The sequence below is a fragment of the Anas platyrhynchos genome, chromosome 2, assembly GCF_047663525.1.
Source record: "Anas platyrhynchos isolate ZD024472 breed Pekin duck chromosome 2, IASCAAS_PekinDuck_T2T, whole genome shotgun sequence".
In the NCBI taxonomy this organism is placed as follows: Eukaryota; Metazoa; Chordata; class Aves; order Anseriformes; family Anatidae; genus Anas; species Anas platyrhynchos.
Window position 1 is genome coordinate 102,310,853 of NC_092588.1, and position 14,363 is coordinate 102,325,215.

At 43.8% G+C, this 14,363-nt stretch overlaps 1 protein-coding gene and 1 long non-coding RNA gene across 3 annotated transcripts in view; one reads left to right on the forward strand and one right to left on the reverse strand.

The window, feature by feature from the left end:
* Positions 1-8,282, reverse strand: part of EGFR (epidermal growth factor receptor) — a 159,576-nt gene extending 151,294 nt beyond the window's left edge. Inside the window, exon 1 of one of the 2 annotated variants that reach the window (XM_027451316.3) lies at positions 7,829-8,282. In XM_027451316.3, the coding sequence (XP_027307117.2) occupies positions 7,829-7,922 (94 nt within the window). In that variant the 5' untranslated portion in view covers positions 7,923-8,282. The remainder of the gene's footprint in view (positions 1-7,828) is intronic. The other variant, XM_027451315.3, reaches the window with a different exon arrangement.
* LOC106015511 (uncharacterized) lies at positions 1,070-12,059 on the forward strand. The gene is made up of 2 exons (XR_001187596.5): positions 1,070-7,642; positions 9,108-12,059. It is a non-coding gene; the product is annotated as an uncharacterized lncRNA (long non-coding RNA).
* Positions 12,060-14,363: the final 2,304 nt, after the last annotated feature.

Genomic DNA, 14,363 nt, shown 5'->3' on the forward strand with positions numbered 1-14,363 from the left:
GATCCCTAGTGAGAAGCTGCTTTTTTTTTTTTCCAGTTAGGCGTCAGAAATATGAACACTGCCATTAAAACCGAGCTGCAGCTACATAAAAACAGTGATTTCAGAAACAATTCAGACTTCACAAGAAGTTATCTACTTGAAGCCCATTTTGACTTGCAGCTACCACCTCATGCTGCTATTTCAGTAGCTACTGGGACTTTCCCATGCCGTTGGAGCAAGGGGCCAGGCACAGGCAGAAAACAAGTGCACTTTGGCAACCAGAAGCCAAGCCAGATGCATGCCACCACAAATCACCACATCCCAGGCCAGCCACTGTGTGCGCTATGGCCAGCATCCCTCCAGGGACAAGGAGCTGTTGGGGAAAGAGGCTCAGAGTAGCTTTCAGGACGGAAAGGATGCTCTGCACCACACATCATTTCAAAGGTTGTGAATCAACCCCCAGGTAGGAAGCTGGTTACCTTAAACTACAGGCAGTGTTCATCATCAGCTAGGGCACAGGGTAAGAGGCCAAAATCCCAACAGGCAATTTTGCCAGTGGCCAGATGTGTTGCCTCAGGCAACCATTCAAAGTCTCCATGGCTTTGATCCTACAGTTCCTAATAGGTAAAATAATACTTTCCCTACCTAGGAGAAGTGCTGTGTAAGCTTGTGGTACCCCAATGCCAAAAGTGTTCAACTTCCAGCATTCCCCTGATTATCTTCATATTTACACCTGCATTTGGTGATGGGAAATCAGGGATTATGCCACTGTTTTAACTACAGAATGTACACAAACCCAGTTCCCACAAACTGATATTTTTCTTCTTGTATAATCCAGAGCTAAAGCACTACTATCCTGTCATCAAAACAGCTGTTTTATATCTTCTTCTCCTTCCTTTATTCCACATTTCCCTGGAAAACATCTTGCCTAGCATCACCCTGCTCTGCCAGGGGAGCTGTCTACTCCAGCAGGCTGGACTGAGATATTCTGGCAAAACTGCTATTGCTGGTACCATCTTAAATCTTATTTTTGAGGGATTTGGGATGGACAGGGCTGGCAAAGCTGCAGCTTCTGCAGGTGACAGGGAGATGGAGGGCATGTCTGGGAGGTGAGGTGGGTAACACCCGCCCTTTCCACAGCACCTTTGCAAAATAAAGGAACCACAGAGCGGTAACCACTACACGCAGAAGGCTTTTAACCCACACAGCATTACTGCCGGCCCTTGGGGCACTGCTAATGTTCGGCAGCTTTCACTCCGCCTGCCCAAAGGCCTGTCCTACTGCTGGGACACCAATAAACCCTGCTGTGCCAGCCTCCGGATGGAGGGTGACATGGTTCAGTACAGGCACCACACACAGGCATGCCAGCACAGGTAACCAAGCTTTTTATTATTACTTGATGAAAATGCAAAAGCTATCACAAATATTTCAGACTATATTTATCCCTCTTCTTAACCTTCACACAGTTTGGAGCAAGGCTTTTTTTTTTTTTTTTTCTGTACACAAACAACAGTTTATTCCAACCCCCAAACCTCAGTTTTTCAGGGAGGAAGAATAGAATTGAAGTTGGTTCATTAATTTGAGCCAAAAATGCAGCAAACACACCTTGCTCCAAAAACTGAGTGGGAGGGAGTTTTAAGAAAATTAAGTGGTGCTCTGGTATTTTCAAAATAAACCTGCAAATTTTCATTTCAAATAGCATTTGATTTTCCTTTTTTAACCAACTTAAAAAGAAAAGAAATAGTCTCAGGTCTTCCAGATTATCCTAAAATATTTTTTGGTGTGTTCAATGTTCTTTTTTTTTTTCTTCACTTCAATAGAACCACCCTAATATATTTGTTTCAGTTTGACTGGAAGTTATTCTTATTTTCCTCCCTCAGCCACTGAAACAAACAAAAACCACCCATGATTTGATGCACTCTCATAGCGAGACATGCATGTGAACACGTAGATGTTTACTTTCATGTACACAGATGTGCCGGGCTGGAGAAGGCACACTAGCAGGAGGAGGAACCTTGCATCTGCCTTGCATGGATCTGTCAGCAGGCAAAACCTACTTTGCATTAAAACTTCAAAACGAAAGCTCACACACCATTACAGTCTACATAAATATCACTTGTTCTCTCAACACGGTAGTGAGTGTACAGCTTAGCCAAATGGTCAACTCATGTCTCCTTGTATTTTCAGTGGTCATCAGAAGTTTGTGTTTGAACAGGAAAACTAATAAGGATTTTCTCATGCTTCTTCCCTGTGAGCAACCCTTAATAACGTTATTAAGGCCAGAGAGCACAAGACTCACACCTACATGTACATGTTCTCTATACGATGAACCACTAGGGCACTTCATAGCCCTTTCAATACATAACAACTTCACTTCAGCAGGAATAGACATTTGTTTTGATACAACTTCTCTGTAAGTGGAACATATATTTTTTCCACATTTCCTTTAGGAATGACCTCTGCTGCCCATATTCATGCCAAATGCTCTGCAACTATTTCTGAAGAAAAAAAGTACATTATTACTCAATGCTATTAGGTCAGCATAATTCAGCTCTAAATAAAAAGCATTACAGTTCAGTTTGGTGTAGTTGGAAGCCAGGAAGTAACACATCAAGAACCAGAATAGGCAGGAACAATACTAGATCTCATCCTACACCTACTAATGACATATTCCTGGAAGCCAAGTTGCACAGGAGAAAGCCAAATTGTTACACATGTAGTGGAGGCACCAGGTATTGTACCAAGCTGAACATCATCAGTCTGCATCCCCAGGAAACATCGAGTGGTGGATTCCCATCCCAGGTACCATTAACACCTGGCAAAGCAAAGTTGACCTGAATTCTTTCTACCCCCACCTTCACAGAGCTGATAAATCCATGCTGCTGGCTCCCTGTGCCTTCATGTGCTTCACCAGCTCTCCGGAGCTGGCAGGTACAAATGAGGAGCAGCAGCGTGTAGATTTCTAATGAATCAGCCTGATCCAGCTTCCATCCCATCCTTGTCACCTGAACCCAGGGGTGCCAGGCATCGATTGCATCAGCCTCATTGGAAGGGCACATCCCAGAGGCAAGAGCCTCTCTGCTAATCCCTCGTCATGCCCGAGCCTTTGACGTCATGCAGCCTGGGCGAAGCAGCAGCTCCTGCTCAGTCATCGCCTGCGTAAGACCCAGAGAAGCAAATTCTGCACTCGCTTTTCAAACTGCACTTACAGCCAGGCATGTTGCTCAAGCTGACCCTGGGGTGAGAGCGAGACAGGTAACTAGACTCATCCCGGTAATAATTACTGCTTGAGCATTCATCAAAGGCTACACACCTTCCACAGCTACTGCATGGCAAATCCAGGGGGCATAAAGCTGGAACATGCCTTCCACTGAGGAGCAAATAGAAGTCCTGCTCCCTTCCTAATCACCTGCTGTTAAAACTAGCAAAATCCTAGCTAGATTGAGTGCACTCTGTAACAGCTGAGCCCCGACTGACACAACCACATTTTCAATAGTAGGGGCTCAAGGAGAGCAGCACAGCAGAATGGTATTTTGAGAAATAAAGAATTTCTAATGCAATTCACACATTTCCAAAATAACAATTGTGGTAGCTAGCTAGTCACTTTTAGAGAATAAGACACACCCCCTCTTTTGACTGGTCTAAATCGGGTTTGTGAGCTGAGTCACCCCAGCAAGCACTCCTCATGTAGACTGGCCAGAGGATGCTTTTGTGGGTACAGCTAGTTCTGGCTCCCTAGAGCAAAGTCCTACAAGTCAAAGTACTTCTGACAGTACAACCACTCTTGCATTGCACAAGCACTTTGGCAATACAGACCAGAGTGTAACATGAGATTTGACACGAGCTCTCGTACCTGTAAACGCTAATGTGTAGACCATGACATGCTGACTACTGAATTTTGAATGCGAGTTTTTTCTTTGATGCAATGCTCACATCCACAGGGTGACTGTACCCTCTGATACACACATACTACTGAAACTTGGACTAATCCAGGAGTTTGGTTTTGCACTGAAACTATTGATATTGCTGCATTTGATGAAGGTACAGTCATCCTCCCTGAAATGAAGTAAACCTTTCAGTAGGCTGGTTTCTGAAGAGCTATCAAGCTAACACAGTTTGTGCTAGAGGAAGATAAGGACGCCTTTTGAAGAAACTGGTTTGGCTAGTCAGCTATCTTGCTGCTAAAGCTCACATATCCCAGTGATTTCAGTGATAGATGGATACCCAAATGCAAAAGTCAGCCCCAGGAGCATAATGGCATTGTGTGACACTCCCTGAAAGTCTCTCTCTATAAATTAACAAATGAATTACAATGGACTACTCTGATTGTAGTCTCCAGGGCATCGATCTTGATTTCTCATTTATCTGCAAATCTCTTCATATACTCTTGATGCAAGAAATAATACGTTTGTATGTTCTACTATCATTTCTGTGGGTAGCTTGTTCACGTTACACACATGCACACACTCTGTTGAGACATCAGCAGATGTTTTGCAGCATTTTGCAGATAGCCACTGTATTTGTAAGTTGTCTGAATTAAGAGGATGACTGCTGTCACTTTATCTTCCTTTTCTTGCTTATCTGAAGTTGCCCTTTACAATAGGATTTGGGTTTTGCCCTTAATCATTCACACATCGAAGCACTGGAGTAAGAGCAGGTCTATACTCGACTTCTCTTAATTGTATTATTTCACCAAATTGGACTGTTTCAGCACCTAAGTTTCCATACCTCTAACTGCATACACGTCTGCAGTTTCACAAATATAGTTTCCAAAAGAAAACAACAACAACAAAAAGTTCAGTCATTTACGGAGGAGAGGAAAAAAGAAAAGAAAAAAAGCGCACAGTGCACAGACGGGACCTTAGGTAACAAACAAAAAAATAACAGCTCCCCCTGCCTCTTTCTCCTGTTTCCATACAGAAAACTCCTCTTGCATCAGTGATAATACAAACAAATGCAGGTACAAGAGAGGAGGTCATCTGAAAAGGCAGAGCTGCCTGCATGTAACTGGAGCAAGCGCTTACAAGCGTTCCAGTTCTTGTGGGTCGTGTATCTGTCACAAGTATGGAATAACATGCAGTACAGAAACTACAAAATCCAAAATGCAGCATCACATAGTATCAGTACACATGCAGCCCACTGCACAGAATATTACATGACTCTCTTTCATTTCACATAGAAATGAATACTTCGGCATCCTTAAGGAGGTTAATTTCCCTTTGTTTTCCAGAAAGCAATATACAAGATGGGTACACAAGGGCATCACAGAGAACTTTTGCAGCCACAGAAGTGCTCAGTGGGTTTGCATGTCCACTCCCAGCTCCCATCCCACGATGGCTGCAACTACAGATCAAAACTAATGATAGAAAACCAATAAAGCAATGAAAAGCAGTTTGCTTAACTGTAGTGCAGTCCCTGAGCATTGACAAACAAAATGGACATTGGTCCAATGCATCCTGCAGGAAGCAACATGCCTGCTGTCACAGGTATTTATCTTCAGTACCACCTAACAGGCCATCCAGCAAACATCAGTGGAAATCCAGATTAGTTCCACCATCATTAATCTGGGTCAACATTAGAGCAGGTAGAGATAGAGGTAGATATTGATCCCTTTGAGTGTACTTCTGTTTCCAACAATGCTGTTTGGTTTTGGAATAAGCACGATTTTTTTGTTGTTGTTTATTTTTCATCTTCACATCTACAGTCTTACAACTAAATAAGTTTTCTCTAATCCATATTCAAAGAAATCTTTCTAAAATGTTGGGAAAACACACAACTGTATTTAAATCTCCATTAAACCACTATGTTGATTAGATTTTATAGGTTGATTCAGACCTTCTTTTAACAAGAACATTTGCCTGGGTACTTTTATTTATTTATTTATTGAGGCATCAGCTCTTTTGGGGAATAGAACAAAGCAGGTTGAAGTTTTTAAAAGTGTAAATTCACATGCCATTTGAACCTCTAGAGGCAACAGAAGTTTTTAATAAAACACAAGGGTTGCACATATTTATTACAGCACATTTGCTTTCAGAATTATTCTGAATTCAGATGCCCAGGAGTCTATAATGTGACCAGACCTCAGCGGGTTTTGATGGTCTACTGCCTGTTGGACTCATTGCTTCAAGCCAATATCTCATGATTCTCAAATGCTGCTTCATTTTGTATCCATGACTTATTTTCTTACTCATCCTCAGGTGTGGAAAAAAACAAATAAATACCAAATAACTGATTCAACTGCTCTGCCTTCCCCACTGCCACCAAGTCTCCAGCTTTCCTCACAGAAACAGTTACTCACTAAGAACATATCGTGAATAATCTCAGTTGGGTTTATCATGTAGCTGTTGATAATTTAATAATCCTCAAATAAACAGCACCCTCATAATTTCATGAGACATAGAATTAAACACTATAAACAAGGTAAGAACGTTTTTCTCCTCACACTTTACGTATTTCAGGGTATATGCACCTGAGATTGCACTTCAAAAGCTTTAACACAGCATAGGAGGTAGAGTCAGCTTGCTTCCCATCATTTTCAAAGGGTGAAGAGAAAAAAAAAAAAAAAAGAAAAGAAAAACTGTCCATGTTACATCAACAACAGGTATGAACTTGATTTCTGGAGCAAGAGAGTCTCTTCGCTTTTTTAAGGTTGTGCAACTCGTTCTTTCGAACGGGGTGTTTCTCCCTTTCAGGATGGTTTTACTGTCCACAGTCACGAAAGACTAGCTAGGTCGTTTTAAGCCATGCATAGCTCTTCTAATCACTATTAATTCTCTTTTCCCACTTTTTCTTTAGAAAGAATGGAAAACAACAACAAAAACCAAATCTGCATTTTTTGCTTGCTGGCAGATTTCCAAGATAAATAGGACTGTGCTCTGCCTGGAACAGCAGTCAGGCCTGCTCTCGAAATTCACAAAAGAACACCACACACGGAGAAAAAGCGATGGATCTGACCGGCCAGAACCCTTTTCTCACCCTCAAAACCAGTTTCTCAAATATCAAACCCGGCCCCGGCCCCCAGCGCCCTGCCCCGGCCGCTCCGCGCAGTTCCCACGCACCCGCAGAGGGGTGACAGCCGAGTCGGGGCGGCTTCCCCACGGGGTGAAGGACGGGGATAAACCGCTCTTAGGTTTACCAGCGGGAGAAACTGAACCCACGTGAAGTTTTCCCTCTTTCCGCACATCCCCTCCCCAGGTGCGTGCGGGGATATTTCCATGCGCACGTCCCCTTTCCAGGTGCGCGCATCCCCGTTTCTGGGCGCACATCCCCTTCCCAGCGTGCGTGGATATTTCTCGTTTTCAAGTGGGACAAGCGGAGGTGTGGGGGCAGAGCGACAAGCAGAGGGTGCCGGAGCGGGGTTTGGTCGGCTTTTCTCCGCCGCGCTCCACAGGGAGCGGTGCGGGACGGGGCCGGCGGCAGCCCCGGGGCTGAGCCGGGCAGGGAAAGCGCTGCGGGAGCCACCGGGCGACGAGGGGAAGAGAGAGGAGCTGAACGGAGGGGGAGTGAGGAGGGGGAAGAGGAAAAAAAAAAAAACAACACCACGAAAGGAGAGAAGCACAAGCGATGAGATGTGCCAAGGTTTATTCCCTTTTATTTCCTCCACCCCCACAAAAGAAAATAAACCTAGAATCAGGAAGTCGGAGCTGCGGGAGCGCTACTAGAGGTTTGTTTTCCCCTTTTCTCCCTTCTCTTTTTTTTTTTTTTCTCCTAAGGAAAGAAGCTGGGACTTTCCCTTCGCCGCTCCCCGCGGGAGGCCGCGGCGCGCCGCCGCCCGCAGCCCGACTCCCACGGGGTGCCTCCGGCGGGACCCCTTTCCCCCTCTTTTTTCCCTAATTTTTCCCCCCTTTACCTTTTTTCTCCTCCACGGCGAAGCAGAGGGCGACGCACTCCAGAAGCAGCAGCAGCACCAGGACAGCGGCCCCGGGGGGGCTGCGACCGCCCATCCTGCGGGACGCCCCCTCTTGCAGTAGGGTCGGGGGGCTCGGAGCTTTGCTTGGAGATGCTCTCCTGCACACCAAAGCGTTCAGCCCCTCTGGGCGGCGATGCTCCGCACGGCTGGGCTCTGCATGCTGCTGGGCGGCCGTCGAGGGCTGCGCGCACACGTGCGTGCCCCGCAGCGGGGGGGTAGGTGCTGCTTTCTTCCTCCTCCCTCTCTTCCTCCTCCTCCCTCTCCTCCTCCTGCTGCCGGGGGTTGCGGGGGCTTGCGGGGAGGCTGGGGCCGGCTGCGGGACGGGGAGCGCCCGGCTTCGCTCTCAGCCCGGTCGAGGAGCGCAGGGGCTCCCTCTGGGGACGCCGAGGAGGAGGAGGATGGGGCGGGAGCAAGGAGGAAGGGGAGGAGGAACCCCGCCCAGGTGGGGAAAAGGCGACCTCCCCACCTGGCCCGGGATGGAGGGGGAGAGAATATTTGGGGGGGGCGGGGGGCAGGTCCCCTGTCTTCCTCCCCTCTCGGGCTATGGGGTGGGTGTGTAGAGGCTGTATCCAGCTGCCTGGAGGCTTCAGCCCGTGCGTTTGTACCGCTGCTTGCCAAAAAGCTGCGTGGCCCTTGCACAGCCTCCGGTCCTCACCGTGTCCCCCCCGGGGGGAGCAGCGCGGAGTTTGGGCAGCAGCACCCCCTCCTGCTCCGGCCCGGCCCCAAAAGGAATCGGGATGCAGAGCGATGCCCTCCTTTCTGTTTACCCGAAACCAGAGCAAACTCGGCTCCGTGCAAGCAGCCCTGTTCTCGGGGTGCTCAGCTGCCCCCCAGGGCAAGGCCAGGTGTGTGCGTGCAAAAAAAACCAAAAAAAAACCAAAACAAAACATAAAAACACTCTGCACTGCTCCTATCTATGCCTCTTTTAGTACCAGGATAGCAGGGGCCCTATATGTGCGTGCTGCTCCTATTTTCTTGCACTGGCGGTGAGAAGTCGCTCCGTGTAGTAAGTTGCTTAATGAACGCACAATAATACAAGTGTTCTTGAGATGCTCCAGGGAAATCCACAGGCATTAAGCAAAGGAGCACATGCACAGCGATCCTCCCCCCGCAGCATCTTCACCCCGAGAGGCAAAACCAAGCTGTTCAGTATTCAGTGGGATATGCTTGTGGTACCAATATTTTTATATTTTTTTATTTTTTTTTTTCTCCCAAACAGGCTGCTCCTCCGTAAAGTGGAATAGGACGTGAAGTGCCACTTGTCTGGGCTGGGATCTCACTGTAAATGGTCTGCCACCTCCTGATTCAACATTCAAACTTGCCACATGCTGCTGGTAATTTCTTTCCTCCTGTGAGGAAAGAAATTCAGTTGCACAGCCAATAGGATATGAACTGTTATGATTAATTGGGAACTCCAGAACTGAAGTCCATAATGACATACGGTTTGGGAGATTACGTGCTAAATGCCTGTGTCTATCACAGTATGCTGGAACACAATGGATTGCAAAACTGCCACTGAGTGTATCCTGACTTGCCTCTGTGATGCATGTCTTCTGAGAGACGTGTTACTTTTCTCTTTCCAGTCAACTTCCTCTGGACAGTCTTTTTTTGCTGATTGTTTAACGAGTTACTGTGCTAATTAGGCTAAGAAAAACGTCACCCCATTTACTTATACTAACACAAAAGAGATGCACGAACACATGCCTTTAACCACGTATTATGTCTGTAATCATTTATTAAGATGAACTGGGTTACAAGATAGCTTTTGAGTGATGTAGCTGGCATTCTGTTTTGGTTATATTTTGTAAATAATGCAAAAGAATACTTTGAGGTAAATTCAGACATCCATACAACTCTACTTATAGGATTGGTTCTGTGGCTGTAGCAGAGGTCAGAAACTGATTTTACAATGCGACATTCATTTCATTCAATTCACTTCAAAGACCCTCATGCTGCAACCTCATCAACTTTATGTATATATGATTCATTTTCATTTATTCAGACAAACTGAAGAATTTTTAAAAATGAGACATCCAGGAAAAAAATAAATCAAATTCTAGGGATGGAATATTTGCAAAGTAACCTTGACTCACAATAAAGATCTCAGCTTGCATTATATGAAAGGAAGTGCAATTAAGACATTGAAGAAAAGAACCTCAAATCAATTTTATAGATAAATATCAAACAAAAACTTATGCCTCTAGATACACATGTTGATCATCATGATACCAACATGGAAAAGAATGGAGCTTTTAAAATCTAATTCAGTGTGACAGTTGAAAAACAAACTAAACATGGGAAAAAGGAAACATTTTTTGCGTGTGAATTCAAAGAATAAGCTTGACAAAGTCCTGTCCTAACATGCTGCAAAACAAATACTTGTATTACAGAATTTTTCATGCAATTGTTATTCTATGTGCTGTACTGAGCAGGAACATTTCATACTTAATTCACCACCTATCACGTCCTGTCCTTAAATGAATCCCCATAAAACCAAGCATTTGATCCTAACTTACCTCCTCCTTCATTCCTGACAAGGTGAGCAAGGGAAGACGAGGCAAATTCCCATTTAAATTTTCTTTCCCACACTGCAAATATTCACTACAGGAAAGTCTCACCTGATGCTGGTAGTGCAGCACTGCTAAAGCAAATTACCATGAATTCTGTCTTCCCACCTTTTTGAGCATAAATGCATTGTTTTCATGACATCTGTACTCTACTTGCCAAGGTCGCAAGATACTTAGAGACTCTAAGACTGAGGCTTTAGACATTTATGATCACAAGCAGGTCTTTCAGGCTTTTTTTTACACAACAGAACAGTTTCTGAAAGTTTGAATTCAAATATGGCATTTTTCCTAAATAGATGGTCACATACCCAGCAACTGGATTTGGTATAACTCCTTTAAAGATAATGTAACTGAGTGAATTTCATCATGGACATACAATATTCCTTCACATTGCAAAACTTCTGTTACCAACTGCTTATGTACATAGATGAAAGGCCATAGGACACAGGTCAGGATTTTGACCACTAGCTTTTAAATTAATAGTTCATAGCGAGAATATCATACTAAATATAACATCTTGCTTCAGCTATCTTCTGTTTTACTTATTTTATAGTACATACTTATCCTGTGTCTTCTGTATGTTTAGTATAAACACATGTAAGCTGGTTTCCATTATCCAATGAGAACCGGGTCAGCATTTGTCTCTCTCCAAAAAATTCATTAGCAAGAGTTCCTCAATGGCAACACAGAAGGAGAAGGGCTCTTTGTCAGGGGGTGTAATGATAGGACAAGGCTAATGGCTTTAACAGAGAAAAGAGAAAGTGGGAAGGGAAGGGAAGGGAAGGGAAGGGAAGGGAAGGGAAGGGAAGGGAAGGGAAGGGAAGGGAAGGGAAGGGAAGGGAAGGGAAGGGAAGGGAAGGGAAGGGAAGGGAAGGGAAGGGAAGGGAAGGGAAGGGAAGGGAAGGGAAGGGAAGGGAAGGGAAGGGAAGGGGATTGATATTAGATGTTAGGAAGAAATTCTTTCCTATGACTGTGATGTGGCACTGGAACATGTTGCCCAGAGAAGTTATGTATGCTCCGTTCCTGAAAATGTTTGGATGGGGCTTTGATCAACCTGGCCTAGTTAGTGGCATCCCTGTTCATAGCAGAGTGGTTGGAAATAGATAATCTTTAAGATCCCTTCCAATCCCAACCATTTTCTATGTCGCAGAAGTGATTTTAAAGGCCAGGCTTTTTAATGGAAGAGAAGAAACGAAGTAGAGCTGAATTAGCAGGGTTTTACAGTCTGGCTTGCTTAGATCTCAGTATGTGGTGTTTGAGATTGTGGACATTGTAGTTTGCATGATAGTTTGTATTCTATGACTACCTGCTGAGGTTTTAAAGCAAGAACTGAGGTAATAATTCTTTGAGCTTAATGGCACTTTACATGTTCAAAACATTGCACAAACATTAACTAATTTATCTTTGCAAATCTCCTGTAAAGCAGGTTAGTAGCTATCATTTCCATTTTATGGATGCAAAGTAATTTGCCTTGGGCAAAGTGTTAGTGGCAGAACTGGGGTTATCACTCAAGAGCTGTTTATTCTAAACATTGTATTTAAAACTTGTCAGATTATGCTCCTTCTAGAGAGCTTCCCTGATTAAAATGTATATGTCTTTACACACTCAAGGTCTCTCTGTCTTCTCTTAACACTGTTTGCTTGTTTGTACAGCAGCACACAGAAAGGACAAGACCAACACACACATGTGCTGGAATTAAATCTTAATTATGCTAAATTGCATAGTCAGTATTTTGACACGTGACTGTGTGGTGTTATCTCAGGTGAGTCCCCACAGTTTAGTATTTTAATTTCTTTACGTCCGGGTTTTATCTCTTACCTCAGTCCACAAGTTCAATGATGCCTTTTCTAGGGAAATTATTCCTAACTCAGGAAAAGACTTTTAAATGTTTTAAACTTGGATAAGGTTTGCAGCACCAGCTTATTCACTAATAAAAATAGGCCCCCCCAAAAAGGTTGATATAAAAACAAAAACTTATACATTTGTGGCAGCACTGGGATTTAGTACCAAAATATGCCATGCCACTCATTGCTGAAGAGAAACTGCTGGCTGTCTGTTTTCTGAATTCTGGGTTCTCTTTGAGAAGCCCCCTGATTTTTGTTTTCTATAAAGCAGAAAAGACAAAAAAAAAAGTGCTTTGTGCATTTTGTTTAGTATCTAAAATAACTACACTAAATAAAACAGTATATAGCACATTCTTTCAGTATTTAAATTAAGCATTATAATTGATAATATTAACTGAACAATGTTATCAGGGTATCATGAGAATAATTATACAATAATGATGAAATATTAATTATACAATATTGATGAATCGTACTATATATCAATATAGTTTTAATACCCATAAAGATATTACTTCTCCTGTCTCCCTGTTTCTCTTCTGAACTGTTGGAGTATATGGCATATCTATAGGCATCTACTTTCAAGGGGCAGGATACATTTCCTGCTTGAAAGCATCCACTGCTTTGGTAATTGTAACATCATATTTGCACTGTTGTGTTTTTTCACCTAATTTAATGGTGGGACAAATCCTGATGCTCAACATTTCTTTGATCTTGCTGAAGTTACCAACTGGGTTTTAGAGTTTGTACAGGTAAGGACATAAGGATGATATTGTGATCAGATGAGATATGTTATACCCACAGCCTTTGTTACTAAACTTTGCAGCAGCTTCCTGCAGAGAAACAAGCTTCTGAGTTATTTCTGTATTTTAACACTGATATTACTGTGCAAACATGCACTCTCTTTCTCAGCCAGAAGTCATACCTCTCTGTATGGCTGCAGAAAATACAATTTGAACATGCTGTTGTTCAACCTATTGTCAGTAGAAGTAATGCTAATGTCACCAGTTCATAAATGTTCAAGGTGGGTGACTAGTAATAGTAGGTGTCTGGTTCTTAACATTAATGTTTCTAATTGAATTGCTCTCGCTGTCCATTCTACACAAGTGAAGAAGGGACTTTACAGCTTTGCTCTCCTAATTCCTGACTGGTTGCATGGATTGTCATAGCCCAGGTATGTCCACAGTGAAAAAGAGAGGCAACAGTACAAGGCGATGACACAAGCTTATGCCCTGAAGTTTGCCTCATGGAGAGTAAAAGTGCTGCAAAGCCAAGCTCAGGTGTGATGTCTGGTTGGGGCTGGATGTGCTTAACCTTAACCTTCATTGTCCCTTCCTTTCCCAGTGAGGTCCTTTGATCTGTTCCTTCCCAGCTCCTACCCAAAGTTCAATACCATGAGCAAATATAGCAAGTGGCTGCTCAAAACACTGTCTCCCCAGGTGTTTATAATGCTGGGAAAAACATGGCAAAGACAGGAGAGGAAAGCTGATAGCCCTGAGTCAATGTGTGAGGAATGTGCCTTGCATCAAGGGTGCGGCTAATGGGGGTTTCTTCAGATTCAGCCATCTCCTGCTGTCTGCATCCAAAGCGGACACAGATAGGAGTGATAAGAGGTTGCAACACCACAATTCTCCTAAACAACTGCATCTACCAGTCCTTATTTGGGTTAACTAATAGAGAAGAAGTCAGCCTTCCCATTTACCCACACGGTGACTCATTATTTTGCATTGTAGAGGTATCTCTGCTTTAACTCACTTTTCTACATTATTTTCTATAGGTTGCTCAAATTAAAACAAAGACACACAGAAGCTGACTATACTAGTAAATCCAGCATTTTCAGGATCATCTCCAATGTGTAAATGAATTACCATAGAGTAGCTTATGTCCACTGTAATGCTAAACTCTCTCAGCCTTCAGACCAGTGGGATGGCACCCAAACTACCGATCAGGAGCAATCCTTGGCCTCTGCTAACTCTCAAACCATGTTTAGGAGAACACTAGCCAGCCTACCTTTGGACTGTTAATATAAGCGAGTAGCACAGGTGATCTCATCCAGGGAACACT